This window comes from Panthera pardus, unplaced genomic scaffold (assembly GCF_024362965.1).
Source record: "Panthera pardus isolate Hobbes unplaced genomic scaffold, ASM2436296v1 HiC_scaffold_4, whole genome shotgun sequence".
Taxonomy (NCBI): Eukaryota; Metazoa; Chordata; class Mammalia; order Carnivora; family Felidae; genus Panthera; species Panthera pardus.
Genome location: NW_026526969.1, coordinates 6,331,347 through 6,350,916, shown reverse-complemented (window position 1 = coordinate 6,350,916; position 19,570 = coordinate 6,331,347). Strand labels below are relative to the sequence as shown.

Genomic DNA, 19,570 nt, shown 5'->3' with positions numbered 1-19,570 from the left:
CCTTGCTGTCCCTTGCCATCCAGTCACTCTCTCGGGGCATCCTGGCTTCTCTAGTCCACTCCTCTCCGGGGGACCCCTATAATTAGGGGTATTCAAGGGCTAAAACACTGTCCCAGTTTGAGCCTCAGATTTTTTTCTCTACCAAACAGGGGAAGCCAAAGGCTCCTGTAGTACTGAGTCACCTCCATCCATGGCTCTTAGGCCCCCACAGAGACTAAATATGCTGGGTATTTAGGGGAAAAGAACAGCCCTCTCCTCCCCAGCTGCCCTGGGTCACATCAGATTCTAGTCCAGCCTCTTAGTGGGAGCAGTTTTTGGAGTGTGCTCTGCTCCTGACCTTGCCCCCTCCCCTGAACCTCCTCTTTTGGTCACCCATGGTCTGTGGGGTGTAGTATGAAGGAGGAAGCTGAAGTTGGGAGCAGGTGAGAAACGTGGGGGGCTGGGGGGGGGGCTGGGAGAACCTGGGGGGTGCCCACATCCGGTGTACCAGGACCTTAGATGCTCTGTCCCAGTCTGTCCCGTGATGTCCCAGGAGGCGGGGGAAGGGAAGAAAGGGACGGGAATTTGAACTTTCCACATCGGTCCGGCGCCCTGGACGATCAGGTTGCAACATGACCTGGGCCCGGGGCCAGAGCATATGGGCCAAGGTTACACCGCCTGCAGCCAATGGGGTCGTGGCTGGGCTGCCGCGATTGGGGGTGGGCAACACCCCCGCAATCCCCACCCCAGCTCCGGCTCCAGATCAGAGAGCCTCAAGGGCCGTTCTGTATCCCGCGGTTCTCAGAAGGGGAGGAGGCGCCTCTGAGGAAGAGGAATATTTGCACAGAGAAAAGATCAAGGCTGGCCGATCCCCCTTTCACCTCTACAGTTTTCGGTTGATAATTTATCCTGGCCCCTCAGCTCCTGGGAACTTTGCTCCAGGGCACCGGGCCAGACCTCGGGTTCGTGCCCTCTCCAGGGACGCAGGCAGGCGTGGAAGCCCGGGCCAGGCGCGGTCCGCGAGCTCCGCGACGCGCATAGCAGGGGTCCCAGGCAGCGTTAGGCGCTCAGCCTCGCGCTGCGACCCGGGTAGGCGAACCCAGGCCTCCCGGGGAACCAGCAGCACCCCCTGCCGGGCGCCCGCTGGGAAACTCTGCCAGCTGGGCCCGCCGGAGCACCCTTCTCCCGCCACCCTCGACCTCACAGGTCAAGAACAAGTGTCCCGGCAATTGGGAAGTACAGGGTGGACAAGAGATTGGGTTTCAAAAGTGTTGGCTATGAATCGGGACAATCATGGGCGTGAGGAGTTTCGCCAGGGTGCAGGAATGGAGTGGGTCTGGGCCCGGGTACTGGGGAGGGAGCGGAGGGCCGAGGTGGTCTGGTGGAGTGGCCCCCAGAGTGGAGGGTGGGAATGGCTTAGGGTCCTGGGAGCTCGAGGGATGCCCTGGAATTTCTTTGGGGGCAGAGGAGTCAGGATGGGGAGAGGGGCCTTGGTGGGTCGAGGTGGAGGTCGAGGTGGAGGACAGGACGTCCGCAACCTGGGGAAGGAGTGAAAGTGGTGAGCCATGGGAATCTGGAGGCAGGGCCGGGGCCAGCCTGCCCCGGAGGCAGGCTCGGGGTTGGGGGAGAAGGGTGTCCAGGATGTGGTCGGACTCTCCAAGAGCAGCCAGGGACCAAAGTTTGGGGCCGGGTGGGGTGTCCGGGGCCCCAGTGCGTGGTGCCGCCACGGAGGGCCGAGGCTGCCGGGCCCCGGAGCCGCCCTCACCTGTAGGCCAGGCTCATGCACTCGAAGAGGCGGGTGAGTGTGGGGTCGATGCTGCGCGGCCCGAAGTCGGCGGGCCCCATGGGCCCCTCCTGGTCGCGCCGCCGGGTCAGCGAGTCGCTGTGCGGCGACGACACCATGAAGTGACCGCTGTGGATGACTTGCGAGCGGAGCAGCCCGCCCGCGCTGCGCCGGTTACTCGGGTCCTCCGAATCTGTGTCTGAGTCCGAGTCTTGGCTGGGGACGACCCGCGGGCAGGACAAACCGGCGGCCAGACCCGCCAACGCCCGGGCCATGGCTTTCGTCGCAGCCGCCTCGCCCGGGCTCCGTGGAGCAGCTGGCGCGGCTAGTGTGGCCAGATTGGCCTCATTAACATAACCCCGCCCCTCCGCAGCCATAGGTCGTTCCAGGGGGCGGGGCCTTGGGGACAGCGCGCGGGAGCAGGCGGGACTGGGTTTAAATTAGCATAATCAATATGCACGCTAAAAATAAATAAATTAGCATGATCAATATGCTAAGCGAGAGCGCGGGCGGAGCTACTGCGGGTCTGGAGTTTGGAAGAGGAAGAGGTCCCTATTTCCCCTCCTGCCCCTCCTTATGCGGTTCCCCTATGTCACCCAAAAGGGGTCTCAAGAAGAGTTGACGAGTAGAGCACCAGGTTGGCTCAATCGGTTGAACAACCTACTCTTGATCTCCGCTCAGCTCATGATCTTGGCTTGGGTCAAGATCTCATGGTTCAGGGAGTTCAAGCCCCAGGTCGAGCTCTGCACTGACAGTGCGGAGCCTGCTAGGAATTCTCTCTCCCTCTCTCTGTCTGCTCCTACCCCACTCGTGTTTGTGCGCGCACTCTCTCTCTCAAGAAAGAAAGAAAAAGAAAGAAAGAAAAAAGTTTGACTGTTAATCATTCACACCTGAGCCAGAAAGTGCCTCAGTGCCTGGGATTCCTTGCTTCCAGTGCCCTCCTGTGAAGTCCCTCAGCTAACTACACCCCTTCCTCCCTGCCCTCTCTGGTGTCCAGGCTCACATTCATCCTCTCTCAGTCCTGCACACAGCTGGAAGCACGCACCTGTCAGAGTCTTGTGTGGCCTGGCCCACAGGAAGGTCCCAGCACCCCCCAGTTGCCATTATGATCATCACTACACCTGCACAGAGGCCCCGAGGTTTACATGAGTGTGAATCCATGAGTGGTGACAGGTGATGACTGGCAAGGTGGAGCCTTGGTCACCTTCCCCTGGACATCCCCCAGGCAAGCCATCTGCTCTGGAGCTTTGGGTCCTCCCTCTCACTGGCCCTGGGGTCCAGCTCACGTTCCTGTTTCTGAAGTCTCTCCTCTCACCCTGAGAACTGGGCTGTTTGGTCTAGAGCACTCACACTGTCACCTAGCTGGCATCTTTAACAATCCTCAGAGGTGGGATTCTTGCCCCACTTCAGGGCATGTCACCAGCGTCCACAGGAGTGGAAACACCCAAATATCTACACAGGGCCCGAAACGGAACCTGGTCTAGAATTCCAGACTTCCCATCCAGGGTTATCTCTGGTGGGGGAGGGGAGGGCTAGAGGCCAAAGCTAACCTCCCTTGGTTTTGTGGACAGTGTGGCCTATGTGTAGTCACAGGAGAGAAAGCGGGGGCTGGAAGCTTGGAGAAGGTTCTCTCAGAGTGTTTTCTTCCCTCCCCTGGTAGGGTCACACAGCTCCCGAAATCAAATGGCAGTGCCTCGAGGGCCCCTGTGATCACCTGAGATGCTGAAATGATTGCCCAAGGCTGCTCACAGTCCCGTCTCTCCACCCACCCACCCCATGTCCCTTGGCCAGGTACCCTCTGTCCCTGCCAAACAGTCACTTCTCAGTCCCTGGTGCCCCAAGTGCTGCTCTCTGCAGGGGTGCATTCTCTCTGCTCATCTGATGGCCAAATTCTGGGGCCTCAGGTACCCGCCTCAGCCTGCCTCCTCGGGAGAGAGAGCCATTCCTAAGTGGTCCTTTTGGGATCCTTGGCACGGAGACCGACAGGGTCACTACCTATTCTTTACGTGCCTGTCTGGCTCTGCCCCTGGCCTATGGGCCCTGAGATAGGACTGTTCCTCGGGTGTCTGAACCCCCACACTGAGCATGCAGGGGCTTGGGAATGCTTGGAGAAGGGCATGACACTAAGAGGACATGGCGGCCACTTTGGGGAGCAGGGGTGGGAAGCAGGGCCACTTCTCTGTTGGAGCCTCCTAGTTTCAAGGACCCCGCTTTAGGCAGAGGTCTGAATTGATCCTTGCTGCTAATTCCATGAATGCCCCTGGGCAAATCTCTGTCTTACTGGGGCTCTGTCTCAGTCTCTCGCTCTGTCTCTGTCAACTCAGGAAGTGGAATTCAGAGCTTTCTTAGGATTCTGTTACTGTTAACACCTTGGGTTCTAAGTCTGTCCTATCAGCATCCCACCTCACCCCACCACGCTCCCGCTGGCCTCCTGTCCCCAGGAGAAAATCTCAGAATGGCCTCCTGTGGTTCGAGAGACTTTCTCATGAGTTGAGACTCAGTAGCGTGAATTATCTGTCTCACCCCATTACCCTCTCTTTCCCCAGCCATCAGCTGGCCCTCTGCACCCTGTTCTTGCCCTCCTCAGGGCCTGATAATACCTTTGGAGGGCTAAGGACTGAAAAAGACAATCCCTCTCTGTGTAATTCAAAACAGAACAACAGTACATTGTACAATAAACACAAGGAAGTTCATAAGTTCCAATTTCTTCCACGAGGACATCTTCAATTGGAAAAAAAAAAAATCCATTACTAAATTTTTTTTCAAAAAAAAAAAAAAAAAAAGGAAAGAAAGAAAAAGAAAAAAGAAAACGTTTCAATACTCCAAGCTTGCTGAGGCCTGGAATGCATGCTTCATCTGCCTTGTCCAGCCTCCCCCAATCATCATTCCTAACCATACTGAAGTAGGTAATATTACCTCCATTTTACAGTTGAAGAAACAGGTCAGGGAGTGAGACACTTGCTCAAGGTCCTGCCTTGAGAAAGGGCAGAGCCAGGTCTGACTCTGAAGTCCAGCCTCCTTCACTTATGAGGCTGCCACTTGTCTCCTCTTAAATATGATTCTAGCCACGGTCAACTGGAGAAGTCAAACCAGCTGGTGGCATGGGGGCCCTGGCATGCCTGGGCTTCAGCACAGCTGGTTCAGGGTGCCCTTGCCCGGATGACAGTGCAGGCTTGTGCGAGCTGGCCTGGGCTCACCCTTCTCCTCCCTTTCCCATCTGGCCCCCGTTACCCACAGCCCCGGACTTACAGCCTCTCTCTACAGCCAAGTCTCGTTCACAGGCCACGGAGGTGCAGGACCGGGTGTGAAACCCTGGCTGTCCCTGCCGTCCTGCTTGACATCACACCCGCCCTGTGTCCCAGCCTTCGCTCTCAGAATCCCCTCCTTTCCCTCCTCGTCTGGAAAGCTCACCCAAACTAGAAGTGCCGCCTCCACCTCCAACATCTCCCCGGAGTTCCCACAACCCTTGTTCCAATACAACTTTTAACTGCGTTCTGCTCTGCGTTCCCAGTGAGGGGTGCACATCCCTCCGTATCCCACTAGATGGCGAACTGCCTGAAAGCGAGAATCCCATCCTCTCCATAGACCATTTTTCTCCAAGTGCGAACGGGGCAGATGGGTTTTTGTTGAATGAATTGAGTTTATACTGTATCTGTCCACGACGTGTGTTCTATCTGCCCATCCATCTACACACACACGCACAGACACACACAGATGACACTTACTAAGTGTGTATTATGTGCCTATCCTAGTGCTAGTATTTCACTTTTGCGAAAGTTAAAAAATACAGAGGGGCACTTGGGTGGCTCCGTCAGCATCTGATTCTCGGCTTCCGCTCAGGTCACGATCTCACGGTTTCGAGCCCCGTGTCTGGCTCTGCACTGGCAGTGTGGAGCCTGCTTGGGATTCTCTCCCCCTCTCTCTCTGCCCCTCCCCTGCTGGCGCTGTCTCGATCTCTCTCAAAATAAATAAGCTTAAAAAAATACAGAAATGCAAAGATTTGGCCCTTGTAATATCCATAGCGATGGAAAGTAGATTAGCAGCTGCTGGGGGTTGGGAATAGTTGGGTGTGGACAATTAGAATAACTACTAATGGGTATTGGGTTTCACCTTGGGGATGGTGAAAATGTTCTAGAATGAGATAGTTGGGGATAGTTGTGCAGCTTTGTGAATATGCTGAATGACACTGAAAAAGGGTGAATTTTATAGTAAGTGTATTCTATCTCAGTAAAATCAGGCACTTTTGTATATCGTTCCATTTCCTGGTAGTCCTCTCCACTGTGCACGTGTGTGGATGTGTTACATTTTACCGAGGGGAAACTGAGGCTCTGGGAGGTGATTCAGAGTACTGTTGTGAGAGTGAACCATAAATGGCTTTTGTTGGTGGCGCCTAACCTAGCCCGTCTGTAGAATGTTCATGACCACTCCGTGATTTTCAACTCATCTTGTAGACAAAGGAACAGGCTTTGCCGAAGGTCAAAAGGTACAAGGAGAGCTGAGATTCACACGCAGGCAATCTGATGCCAGCCTGCCCCCAAGAACCTACATTCTCAAATTAGAAGGACGAGCGATCGCTCGGGAGGACGTGGTACCAGCAGAATTTCATCCGTGCCGCTGCCAGGGTAACTTGGCCCAATCACTTCAGAAAACTATTTGTCAGTACCTACTAGGGCTGAACATCCACCTCCCTTATAACCCAGCAATTCCACAGAAACGGGTGTGTATGTGCAACAAATACATATACACGACTATTCACTCAGCATTATTCCTATAATGCAGCCAGGCGCTGCCTCCTCACACTACAGAATATTAACACAGTAACGGGAATGAACACCGTATGACCAAATGCAACCATATGGGTACATCTCACCGACAATATGGTGAACAAAAGAAGCCTGACACAGGAGGGTATGTGCTGTAAGACTTCATTTATATAAGGCTCCAAAACAAGCTAATCTGTGGTTTTGGAGTCAGGGTAGTGTTTAGCTTTGAGGTGAGAGAAGGGATCAAGAAGGGGCTTCCTGGAGTGCTGCTAACATTTTGTCTCAGTATCTGGGTTCAGGTTACGTGGGTGCATTTGCTGGAAATACTCATCAAGCTGGATACTTACGATGTGTGTACTCTAACATAGGTATGTTAGATTTAAAAGGTTTTGGTTTTTTTTTTAACGTTTATTTTGAGAGAGAAGTGGGGAAGGGGCAGAAAGAGAGAGAGGGAGGCACAGAATCCGAAGCAGGCTCCAGGCTCTGAGCTGTCAACACAGAGCCCAATACGGGGCTGGAACTCATGGACCACGGGGTCATGACCTGAGCCGAAGTCGGACACTTAACTGACTGAGCCACCCAGGCACTCTGATTTAAAAGTTTTTGAAAAGAGAGCCACCTGAGCGGCTCAGTCAATAGGGTGCCCAACTTCGGCTTAGGTCATGATCTCAAGGTTCATCAGTTCAAGCCCCACATTGGGCTTGCTGCTGTCAGCGCAGACCCTGCTTCAGATCTACTGTCTCCCTCTCTAACTACCCCTCCCTCTCCCCTGCTCACATTCTCTCTCTCTTTCAAAAATTGATATTAAAAAAAAAGCTTTTGAAAAGAGAAACCAAGTTTGCGCGCACACACACACACACACACACACACACACAATCAGCCACTCCACCCCGAGTCACCTTGGATGCTCTTACCTGAAGCCTCCCTCAGCTGGAGGTGAATTGGGCATTTAGGTGGGGGGAGGAGGGAGGTGGCACATCAGGCCAGAAGAGGATTTGGGGGCATCATTGAGTGAGTTGAAGAAGCAGGGGATGCAGGAGTGGACAAGAATGAGAAAGAGGAGTCTTAGCTGTGTCTCTAACTGGCAGCAAAACAGGAAGACAGTTTCCCCTGTTGGAGTCTCAGTTTCTGCATCTGTGAAATGGGGGACCAAATCATGAAGGAAAAGTCGATAAATGTGACTACATTAAAGGGAGCAAGTTGGACCAGATTAGTTTTCACATCAGAAGCACCCAAGTGTTCTACCAAAAAATATAGGTCTCAACCCAAAGGGAGTGAAAAAAGTCACTTCCCTTTGCAAGAAGCACGTCTCACGTTTCTAGACTTTCTGCTTCTATATTTATATTTAGGGATACTATAAGTGTATTGTTTATACATTTTTAAATTATGAAAATACCAAATAAAAATAAATTCTATGTCGACTGCCCCTGGTCCCACTGAGGAGCCCTGCTCTTTGTGCTCTGAGATTGTGAGAAGGGAGGAGGAAAGGCAGAGGAGGAAGAAAAACAGAGTAGGGATGGAGTGAGTACCCAGCTACTTCCCCTCATCTATTCAACTGTATCTATCTGCACATCTAGTCATTTACCTATCCATCCATGCATCCATCCATCCATCCATCCATGCAACCATCCATCCATCCATCCATCCATCCATCCATCTATCCATCCATCCATCCATCCCAATCTGCCCACTTATCTGTCCATTCGTCACCTCTCAACCCATCCATTCATCTCTTCTTGCATCCATCTATTTATCCATTCATATCTTCCCAATCTGTCCATCTGTCCATTTTCCTTCCATTTATACATCCACCTAACCTTCCATCTCTTCATCCCTTTCTCCACCCAAATACCCCTTCAGCTGCCCATCCAGCACATGTATTAACTGCCTCCTTGTATCAGGCCCTTAGTTAAGCCCAGGGTAGCGGGGCGTGGAGAGGGCAGAGATTTGAACCCAAGGCTGACACCATGTCTGGCAGTTTGCAATAGGTTCCTGCCCCAGGCTGGGCTGCGCTGGGGTGTGGGGTGTGGAGAGCCCAGGAGAGGAAAACAAGCAACTGGAGAAAGACCAGCAGACACGGTGGGATCTAGGATCCAGAGCTTGTCCCAGACTGAGGAAGGACAGGAAAAGGAGGAGAGTGGCTTGGAAGGTCAACCTGGGCTTCCCCAGATGGTCCTAGAAAAACCAGCCCAGGCCCCTGGGATCTGGGGGAACATGCAGTGAGGCTAGTTTCAGGCCCAGCCCACTTCAATCCCTCTCCGTCTTCTTCCCTCCTCTTCTTCTGTGCCCCCTTTCTTCCCATCATCCAACTTCCCAAGGCCAGGGCCTTGGTCCATCCATCTGTAATTCCAAAGCCTGCCCAAAGTTTAGCCAACAAAACCACCAGTCTCTGCCTGGCCATTGGCAGGAACCACAGAACTTTTAGAATCTTCTATTGTCCCTTGAGGAACCTAGATGAACAGGGTTTATGATTACTTGTCATCTGTGAGCGAACAGGCTCAGAGAAGTTAACTTACTTGCTTGAGGTCACAGAATAAGTAATTTAAGGCTCTAATTCCTCACCTGTACTTTTTTACTAGCATGGTTAAAATAGTAGTGAGGAGAGGGGATCCGTTTCCATAGGGCCCTGGGGTGCAGCCCATGGTGAGGCTGGGGGTGTGGGTAGGTGGTGTGCAGGGATAGCTGGGAAGGAAGAAAACAGTGGCATCACCAGTGGGGTTATCTGTCTGGAAACTTCCCCTTCTCCAACACTTTGGCTGCTTCATGGGCAGTCTTAAAACCCCATTCCAGGCCAGGAAGAGGCAGAAATGATGTGGGTGGGGCAAAACATCTTTTCTCTACTCTGCTGTAAACAGGTAACATGGGATTATATTTTTGGATGACCATTTGGCAAAATCTGTTACACCAAAAACATTTATACTCTTTGGCTCATCCAGTTCAACTACAGAAATCTATAAAAACATCTATAAACATCTATAAAACATCTATAAAAATGTTTCCCTGGGGCACCTGGCTGGCTCAGTTGGTGCAGCTTGTGACTCTTGAGGTTGTGAATTCAGGCCCCACGTTACTTAAAATAAAGATTATTTATAAATAAAACCTTTAAAAAAATAAAAATAAAACTTTAAAAATCAAAGTAAAAATTGGGGCTCCTGGGTGGCTCAGTCAGTTAGGCGTCCAACTTTGGCTCAGGTCATGATCTCATGGTTTGTGAGTTCGAGCCCCACATCAGGCTGTCTGCTGTCAGCACAGAGCCCTCTTTGGATCCTCTGACCCCCTCTCTCTGCCCCTCCCCGTCTGGTGCTCTCTCTCTCTGTCTCTCAAAAATAAACATTTGAAAAAATAAAAATAAAAATGTGTCCCTAATGTACAAAGATGTACAAGGATGTTCCTCACAGCACTGTTTATAATTCTGACAAACAGGAGAATGGTTGAATACATTTTGACAGATCTCTATAGTGGAAAACCATGTAGCTGTTAACAACTTTGTGTATAAAATGGGGATAAACAGAGTACCCACCTCTCACAGTTTTTATGAGGATTAAGTGAATCAATACCTTCAAAGTGCTCAGTTGGTAAAGACGTGCTATCATTATCATAAGTATAGAAATAGTAAAAGGTAGCTAAGGTGCAATGCTGATGTTAGAAGAAAGTTGCAAAAACAATGTGTGGAGTGTGATCTCACTCAAGTAGAAATAAATAATGGTGAACATTCATATATGGAAAGAGGAGAAAAGTCTGGACACACAGCCAACAAACTATGGCATTATGATGGTCTTTATGGGATATGGGAAACAGACATTCATTCACTTGTAAATTTCCATAAATGCTAAAATTGTATAAGGGCTGTATATTACTTTGAAACCACAAAAAAAAAAAAATCCTTCGGTAAAGTAAAGAAAATAAGAGGAGATAGGGCAGTAGATGATGGCTGCTTTCTTCTTGAGGACCCCAAAGTCCACAGAGCAAAGATGTCCAAACAAAGGAAAGGGTCCCTGATTGGCTGACAGGAACCTGGGGAAGGGAAAGGTTCAGCCTCCTGCCCCATCTTGTCTGAACGCTCCTTCTCAATCCACAGAGCCCAGGGGCGCCATGGGGGACATTTTCTCTTTAGGGCACAGAGCCCAGTAGGTTGGCTCATCAGGTACCCGTGAGTCATCTCAGGCAAACCATTCACCCTCTCTGGGATTCAGCTGCCCTCCCTGTGGCACGGGAAGCAGTGTAGCCTGTAGGTAGGTTGTGACCAGCCAGGGTGGAGAATGTGCTACACGGTAGTGCAGTGTCACAGCAGTGGAGGGATGGGGGGACAGCCAGGAGATGAGGTTTTGCCAAGAAGAGCCATCCTACCAAGAGTCTGTCAGTGTGCAAAAATGTCACTGGCCACCATTTACCAGTAGACAGTTTTTACTCGTGACACCTCTGACACCAAATGCATGATGTCTTTTCCAACACCACTTCTCCAATTCCCTGACACTGGCTGAGAGTCCTACAATTCAGTTCCCTTCTGACACTATCTCCCGGGAGTTAGCATCCAACCCCACAAGTTAAGGGGTCAGTCCCGTTAAGACCGTCTCCATTTCAGACACCAACCACAAGTCTGGGTTAACACTTGTACTTCTGACCGACCAGCTATAAATCAGGGGAATCTCAGCACGCCTTGTTCAGGTTTTTCCAATTTGCTAGAAAGGCTTACAGAACTCAGGAAAGCACTTTGCTTACATTTTACCATTTTATCATAAAGGATACAACCCAGGAAAGCCAAATGTGGAAGACAGGCACGGGGCAAGGTATGGAGGGCGGGGGGCACATGGGGTTTCCATGCCCTCTCCAGGTGCACCACCCTCCCAGCACCTGGATGTGTTCACCAACCCCTTCGTTGAGGAGTTTTTAATGGAAATTCATTAGGCAGGCATGATTTTGGTTATTGGCGAGTGAACTCAGTCTTCAGCCTCATTCCCCTCCTGAGAGATGGGGGGGGTGGGGCTGAAAGTTCCAACTCTCTAATCCCACCTTGATCTTCCTGGTGACCAACTTCCATCCTGAAACTATTAGGGGCCACCAGCCACCAGGCATCTCATTAGCATGCAAAAGACACTCATAGCTCTGGAGATTCCAAGGGTTTTAGGAGCTGTGTGCCAGAAACACAGGAGAAGGACTAAACATACACTGCTCAGGACTCACATCTGCTACTTGGAAGTTTGGCACATCCGAATTGGAATAAGATGTAGAAATCAGCAAGGGCAACGGGCTCATGTGACTTGGAGGGGCTCCTTTGGAGCAGCGGCTTGCGTCAGGCTACCCGGTGCATGTCACATTAGTGACCGAGCCAGGTCTCCTGCCTCCCAGCTCCGACCCCTCCACAATGAACTTCTGGAGTTCCAGAAGTAGAACAGGTAACACTGTGTTAGTCTACCCATTCTACAGCTGAGAAAACAGAGGGCTGGAGAGCAGGTGCGCCTTGCAGTACAGTCTCCTTCTTTGTACCTGTGGCATTTCTGGCCACCCCAGTGTGCCAGGGTGGGTCTGTGCCTGGTTGTTCAGAGTCAGCTCCAAGAGAGTAGAATGGGGAGTGCCTTGGAGGGGTGGGGATTATCATCAAGGCTAGAGCCCCCCTGGTCCCACAGACCCCTCAGCATCCAGGTCAGATGATGCCCCTGCCATCTAGGGCTCCCTGGCACAGAGGCATGGGGGCAGGGTGTGGACTGTGGTGCTCAAATTTGCCCCTGTGTGTGACCCTGGGCTCCTCTCTGAGGGTGCTCCATACAAGGAAAGAGTGGTATCATGGGCTTTGAGCACTGGTTTCTCACTTTAAAATGGGTGTGAAGGGGGTGCCTGGGTAGCTCAGTTGGTTAAGTGTCCGACTCTTGATCTTGGCTTAGGTAAAGATCTTATAGGTTCATGAGTTTGAGCCCTACATAGGACTCTGCCCTGATAGCACAGAGCTTGCTTGGGATTCTCTCTCCCTTTCTCTCTGCCCCTCCTCCACTCAAGCTCTCTGTCTCTCGATCTCAAAAACAAGTAAATAAACATTTAAAATGGGTGTGGGAAATTGATGTTAAATTCACCTTACGGGGCTGTTGGCAGAATCAAATGAAATATGTAAGAGCCAGTGGTAGGCACACGAGTGTGGATTTCCTTTCTCCTTCCCTCTTTTCCTCTCCCACCCCTGTCCTTCCTTTTTTCTTTCCTTCCTAACCAATATCTCTGAGTACGGTGTTAGAGAAAGAACCAGATGCTATGGGACAGGCCGTGGGGGGACAGCCTCCACCAGGGGACTTGAGGATGGAAAACGGCTTCTCAAACCAGCCATGGGAAGGGACAGTCAGGGTCTGCCCTGCCCAGAATCCCCAGGCCTCCCACTGCTAAGGAGCTCAGGGAGTCACATGGGCCCCATGAGGGCGTCGGGTCCCTGGACTGACACAGAAAGGGGTCCTAGGGAGGCATACCTCTCATCCAGAGTCACGTGGCTGATGGGGCTGTGTGGGACAAGAGCTGACGTGACTCCCAGAGCTACCCAGCACTAGGGAGACCTGGGGATTCTGGTCAGAATGGAGCAGACTGTCACAGGCCGGCTTACATGCCAGCCAGCCTGACCCCACATCTCGGGGCCAGCTGGAGGGATGCGTCACCTATTTTTCAGTGCCAGACCCTGCCCTGGGAATGTTTGGTTTCCTCCTGCCCTGTTGGGGACCCCCTACACAAGATCAGCTTAGCCCACCTCTAAGAGAAAAGGCAAATGTGAGCTGCCTTGCTCCTGATGCTCAAGGGCAGGAAAGTCCAGCGGGGAGGTGGGGAGCGGGGTGCAGACCATGTGGACACCCACGAGCATCCACGAGTACACCCCCTGATGTGTGCTGCTCTCCGGATGCAACACACACGCTTGCCCACAGCTGCTCTCGACGGTGTCAGCATCAGTGTCAACGGATGCACAGGGTGAGGCCCAGAAGGTGACAGGGGACGAGGCAGAGGTAACAGTGGGAGCAGAAATCAGGGCTTTGGAATCAGGGTGGCTTGTTTTGAAGCCCAGCCCTGTCATTTCCAGGCTGTGTGACCTTGAGCTGGTGCTTTGACTTCTGTTTCCTCATCTATAAAGTGGGCACGATATCCTTTCCCTCTCAGGTTATCAGGAAGAAGGAAACAGTGACAGAAAATCCCTGCACGGTGCCTGGCACGTAGTAGGTGTCCAGCAAATTTCAGTCCCTCCTTCCCCCTTCCGAGCGACTCTAGGCCTGAGGGAGCCCCCCTTTCCTTCCTTCCCTGCCTCACATCTGAGCCCAAACCCCTTTGTCAGCCCTGAACAGGGAGTGAGAATTGTGCTGATGAAGGCCTCTCTCGGCCCAGTCTCCACCTGCCTTTGCCCCTCACAGAGCCAGCAGCAGAGTCAAGGGCAGCCTCAGAGGGAGGCTCCAGGTACGGCTTCTGCCCAAAGGGAAGAAGTGGGCTCTGGGGCAGGTGTAGTCCACAGGAGCCTCAAGAGCACAGCCCCTCTCCCTCCGTCCCACCCTGCAGTTCCTCAAAGCCCATTGCGCCCTCTACCTCAGTTTACAAACATCACCTCCACCAGTGCTACTCACACACAGGCCGGACGATTTCGTTGACAACATTCCAAGAACCCAGGTGCGTCCCTGGCCCTGGCCCCCTCACCTGGGCCCAAGTTGAGTCCTGATCCCACCCTGAGCCCTGAGTGCGATTCCAACTGAGCCCTGGCCTGGGGTAGATCGTGTCCTTCTTGGGTGCACCCAGAAGGATGGCCCTCTCAAGAGAGGGAGGATCCTGGTTGCCACAGCACAGAGCTCCTCAGTGGGAATCTTCCCCCTCCTCCAGGAGCTAGCCCTGCCCTGGGGCTAAGGAGCTGAGCCTCCCTGCCCATGTTCCCAGGCCTGAGATCCCCAGGCCCCAGTTGTCCTCCCCCTGGATCTGCCGGTCTGGGCAGGAGATGGGCAGGCCACGTGCAGAGAACAGAAGGAAACTCACCTGGACAAGATGGAGGCCTGGGCCAGGTCCCTGGCCCCACCCAACACCTGATCCAGCTGACCCTGGGACATCATCCTCTTTGTGAAGGACCACAAGGACCTTGCTTGGAGTGGGCCTCCCTGTCCTCCAAAGCATCCTGGTGTCCCACTTAATCCTATCCCCATCTCCCCTCCAGCGTCCCAGGAACAAGCCTCCCCATGTCACAGAGGGAGAGCCAGGCCCAGAGAAAGGAAGTAATGGACCCAACGTCACACAGCCAGACACAGACAAGAACTCAAAGCTCCTAAACCCAACCCAGGCCTGACCCTGGCTTCTTTGCCCACCAGGGTGACCTCAGGAGACACGGAGGTGGGGGTAGGGTGGCTGGGAGGCCGAAGGGAGCCCTGGCCTTCCTGGGCCAGACCAGGAGGAGTGCCCTTTGCCATTTCCCTAGCCCCTACCTGTTGGCTAGAAGTCTGGTGGCCATGAATCCACGTGGCTTCCCTGCCCCACGGTAACATCTGGCTTCTCCCTGCCCAGCCAGGGGGAGCTCTGAGTCCTTGCTGCTGTGATCCTAGGGCCCACCTGGAACCGGCTTCTCTCCTGGCACCCACACCTGTCTTGGGCAGAGGGTGTAACAGAGAAGGCCCTCCCTCCTGCTTCCCTGGCCCCACAGTCACCTCTATGGAGAGTCCCCAGAGCACCGTTCAATCCTTCCCCAGCTGGTGGGAGCCCAGGAGGCTGTGGGAACCCGTGTGCACTTCACCCTCTGCTCCTGGAAGAACAGGCAGGATGAATTCTCAGATTCTTGATCCTAAGCCCTCTCTGGGGTCTGAGCTTGCCTCCTTCTCCTGGCAGCTGAGCCAGGGCAAGTACACAAGAGTATTGACCCCACCAGCCCAGCAGAGCTGAACCGGTGGCCCTCCCCCATTGAACAGGTGCGGGGACTGAGGTCCAGCCTAGGGGAGGATCTGACTCCCCTTGGGCTATGCACCTGCACCCACCTGATCTCCTCCACACCCCTCACCTGGATTCCGAGCGATCTGCGGGTAGGGTGGGCCACGCCCGCAGGGTCTCCTCCTCCGGCGGCGTCTGGGGAGCGGGAGCCTTAGGGGCGCACGCAGGATGCTCCTGAGCCGCCGCCGACAGCAGCCGCCGCGTCTTCTCTGCGCCGGCGGCAGAGGGCTCTGTGCGCTACGCCCTGCGCCCGGCTTTTAGCAGCGGGTGTGGACGCGGGCACTGCTCGGCCCCCGCCCGTTCGGGGTGTCCTTTGCCCCTTGTTCCGGTGCCTCCTTCTCTCCTTAGCACGTGGGTGGCAGCCGCTCACCCGTCTGGCGGCCTGTGGCACAGCCGTGGGCCTGGGCCACGGGCCCAGGCGCCTGCCAATCCCCGTCTGGGACCGACTCGTGCCCGCTCACCTTTAACCCCCCTCTCCCGGAGGGCTTGGTGCCAGGCTCCCAAACCGCTGGCTGGGTTTGAGAAGGAGGAGCCACAGGTATGGGACCATGGCCCAGGTGGACAGAGGCAGAGCCTGGGACGCTGCAGTCACCTCCCTGAGCCCCAGCCCCTCTGGGAACCTCATCCTGGCTCCTGAATTCCCTGTCGCTGTTGAGCTCCCATCTGGCTCACCGAACCCCCTTCATTCCCGCCCCTGGTTCTACCGGCCTTATCCTGAGTCCACTGGCCTTCTAAGCCCACTCACCCACTTCCTCACCTGGACCTCACCAAGCCCCCCCACCCCTTCCCTGGGCTCTTTTCTCCTCCCCTCCTCCCTGAGCAGCCCGCCCCCTTCTCTCATTCTCTCTCTCTCATTCTCTCTCTCTCTCTCTCTCTCTCTCTCTCTCTCTCACACACACACACACACACACACACACACACACACACACATACCCCATACCCCTCCACCCTCACGGAGCCCTTGGCCCTTCCAGAATGCCTATCCCCTCCTGACCTCTCTCTCCTCCCTGTGCTTGTTTCCTCCTGTGTAAGATAGGAAGCAGGGCAAGGGGATGGCGATGGTCCTGGGCCTTCACATCACAGAAAGGTAGAAGAAAGAAGTTCCTTGAAGGAATCCAATCCTGGAAGGCTTCCTGAAGGAGGAAGATGTTCATGGTTAGTTTGAAGCTAAGAAAGAGAGGAGATGATTTCGACAGCTTCTGTTGAGTGGCTACTCTCCTTTAATGGAAGCTGGGGAGGCATGGGCGGGGTGGGGGGGTGTCCTTATTTAAGAAAGTCTCCTGAAGATCAACAGAAAGTATCTCCCTCTTCATATGAAAATTCTCTAGAACGAGGGCAGGGTTTCATTTCAACTCAACAAATCATTACCATTTCTGGCTAATGTTCGCCAAGCATTGACTACTTACCAGGGCCCCGCCTACACCTCTTAAGGCCTTTATGTGGGTTAACTCATTGAATCCCTTCAATGGCCAGATGGGGTGGGTGTCTTCTCCCGGTTTTACAGATGAGGGAACAGAGGTGCAGGGAGGTTCAGATCAGTGGTAGGTGGCAGAACTGGAGTCTGAGCCCAGGTGCCCCGACTCTGCACCTGCTGTGTAATAAATAGATCCTTTGCTGGAAAGAGGACATAAATGTTGTTCCGGCTCTCAGGGGACCCCTAAGGCTAACAGGTGGGGAATAGATGGGTCTTTAATAACAGGTCAAGTTGGCATGAGGAAGGAATGCTGGGAAGGAAAGGCTGATTCCGCCTTTGGAGGAGGGGGTGTGTTCTAGGTCGAGAAGGACGGGTCAGTTCTTCTACAGCTTTAGGAGAAGGCGTGTGGTGGGGGGGGATGGCATCCACGGTGGAGGGACACCTTGGCCAAAAGCAGGAGAGATGTGGAAATGCAGCATAAGGTTGGGGAATTGTCAGGCATCTGGCTCGACTGGAAAAGGGTCTCTGGGTCGAGTACGAGATTGGGGAAAAGAAAGAGGGAGAGAATCATGGAGGAACACAGATGTCACACAAAGAAATGAAGACCAGCTGAGAGAGAGCAGGGAGCCATGGAAGGATGGTGAGCAAAGGCAGAAGGTGGGGGGGCTTTACTGGGGCTGCAGCTAGAGGGAAGCACTGGGAGGGGGAGGAGACTGGAGGCTTCGTGGGGGTGGGTGACTTAGCCCGGGGGTGGCAGGCCTGCCTGAGCTGGGCCCGAACATGTGACCGACCAGGGGAGGTGGATGGCGGACTCACCAGACTGAAGGGACAGGTTGTCACCGTGATTTCTGGGTGTGCTTCTCCAGAGGGCTTGGGCTCTCCTTCAACTCTGGATCCAGCCCCCCGAGCAGGACCTGAAACAAAAGAGCATGTTTGTAAGGGTCCTCAGAATTGCACCAAGAAGATCTGGGAACAGCTGCAAGATTTCCTGGTTTGAGCCTCGCTGGCCAGCAGGATGCCGACCCCCTAAACCAAATAAGGGCGTGCAGTGGAGACTGACCGGGCAGAATGGGGAGATACTGCTTTGAAAGGTCGCCAGGGGGTGACGTCCACTAGGCTGTTGTCTTCAGGATGGCAGGTCATGTCTGCGCCTCCCATGAGGCAGACGGGGATCTCTGAGGACGCTGCCTGTCTCTTCAGCCTGTATTGCTGCCTCCTGTGGGCCTTATCCTGAGCCGGTGGGAGCATCATCAAAATGCAGGAGGGCATCCTGTGCAGCCCTAAGAAGAGATGGCTGAAGTCAGAGCCTTCACTTTCTTTCTTTTCTCTCTTTTAATGTTCATTTATTTATTTAAAAAAATTTTAATGTTTAACTTTTGAGAGAGAGGGAGAGACAGAGCGTGAACAGGGGAGGGGCAGAGAGAGAGGGAGACACAGAATCCAAAGCAGGCTCCAGGCTCTGAGCTGTCAGCACAGAGCCTGACGCGGGGCTCGAACTCACAGACCGCAAGATCATGACCTGAGCCGAAGCTGGACACTCAGCCAACCAAGCCACCCAGGCGCCCCAGAGCCCTCATGTTCAAAACACCTACAAATAGTATATTGTCTAGATGCACGTGTGTATACAAAAAGTATTTTTTAGCAAAGCGAAGGGACTACCGCTTGTTAGAATGGGTAAAGTGGAAAAGGCTGAGCTTATAAAGCGTTGGTAAGGATGTGGATCAAGTAAGCCTCACACACTGCTGGTGGGGATGATGAAACAGTTTGGAAGACTGGGGTTTTCTTTTTTTTTTTTTTTAATTTTTTAACGTTTATTTATTTTTGAGACAGAGACAGAGCATGAACAGGGGAGGGGCAGAGAGAGAGGGAGACACAGAATCCGAAACAGGCTCCGGTCTCGGAACGGTCAGCACAGAGCCCGACGCGGGGCTTGAACTCACAGACCGTGAGATCATGACCTGAGCCGAAGTCGGACGCTTAACCGACTGAGCCACCCAGGCGCCCCTGGGGTTTTCTTAAAATGTTAAATGGGTGCCTCCTATCTGACCCGGCCACATCACTCCTAGGTATTTAGATAAGAGAAATAAAGGAATAGGTCCATACACAGACTTGTACACAAATGTTCATAGCAGCTTTGCTTGTAAAAGTCTCACACTGGAAACAGCCCACATGTCCATCAACAGATGGATAAACAAATTATGATATATCCACATGGTGAAATACCATCCTGCAATAAGAAGGAACAAACTCTAACAGATAAATGCAACAGAGTGGATGAATATCAAAATAGCTATTATGAGTGAAAGAAGCCACACACCAAAAAAAAAAAAAAAAATAGCATACACCGTACGATTCCATTTATATAAAATTCTGGAAAATGGAGACTAATCAGTAGTGCCAGGGATCTGGTCACTAACCAGATCAGGGGTTATCTGGCTGAGGGGTAGGGGAGAGGCTGGAGGGAGAAATCACAGAAGAGCATAAATGATCTTTTAGGGGGGTTGGATATGTTCATTGCTGTGGTTTCTTTTAAGTTTATTTTTGAGAGAGAGGGACCACAAATGGGGGAGAGGGGTAGAGAGAAAGAGAAAGAGAATCTCAAGCAGGGTCCATGTTCAGGGCAGAGCCTGACTCAGGGCTCAATCCCACGGCCATGGGATCATGACCTGAGCTGAAATCAAGAGTTGGACGCTCAATCAACTGAGCCACCCAGGCGCCCCC

The 19,570-nt window shown here is 53.0% G+C and overlaps 1 protein-coding gene and 1 long non-coding RNA gene across 7 annotated transcripts in view; both read right to left on the bottom strand.

The window, feature by feature from the left end:
* Positions 1–15,711, bottom strand: part of MLXIPL (MLX interacting protein like) — a 32,231-nt gene extending 16,520 nt beyond the window's left edge. For 4 of the 6 annotated variants that reach the window (XM_019421672.2, XM_053893843.1, XM_053893844.1 and 1 more), the window contains exon 1: positions 1,745–2,096. In XM_019421672.2, the coding sequence (XP_019277217.2) occupies positions 1,745–2,037 (293 nt within the window). In that variant the 5' untranslated portion in view covers positions 2,038–2,096. Of the gene's footprint in view, positions 1–1,744; positions 2,103–14,939; positions 15,095–15,182; positions 15,254–15,505 lie in introns of those variants that run through there. The other 2 variants (XM_053893846.1, XM_053893847.1) reach the window with 2 other exon arrangements.
* Positions 15,712–16,389: 678 nt separating this feature from the next.
* On the bottom strand, positions 16,390–17,753 carry LOC109250520 (uncharacterized). Its single transcript, XR_002073053.2, has 3 exons — positions 17,666–17,753; positions 16,842–17,026; positions 16,390–16,568 (listed from the first exon to the last, which is right to left on the bottom strand). It is a non-coding gene; the product is annotated as an uncharacterized LOC109250520 (long non-coding RNA).
* Positions 17,754–19,570: the final 1,817 nt, after the last annotated feature.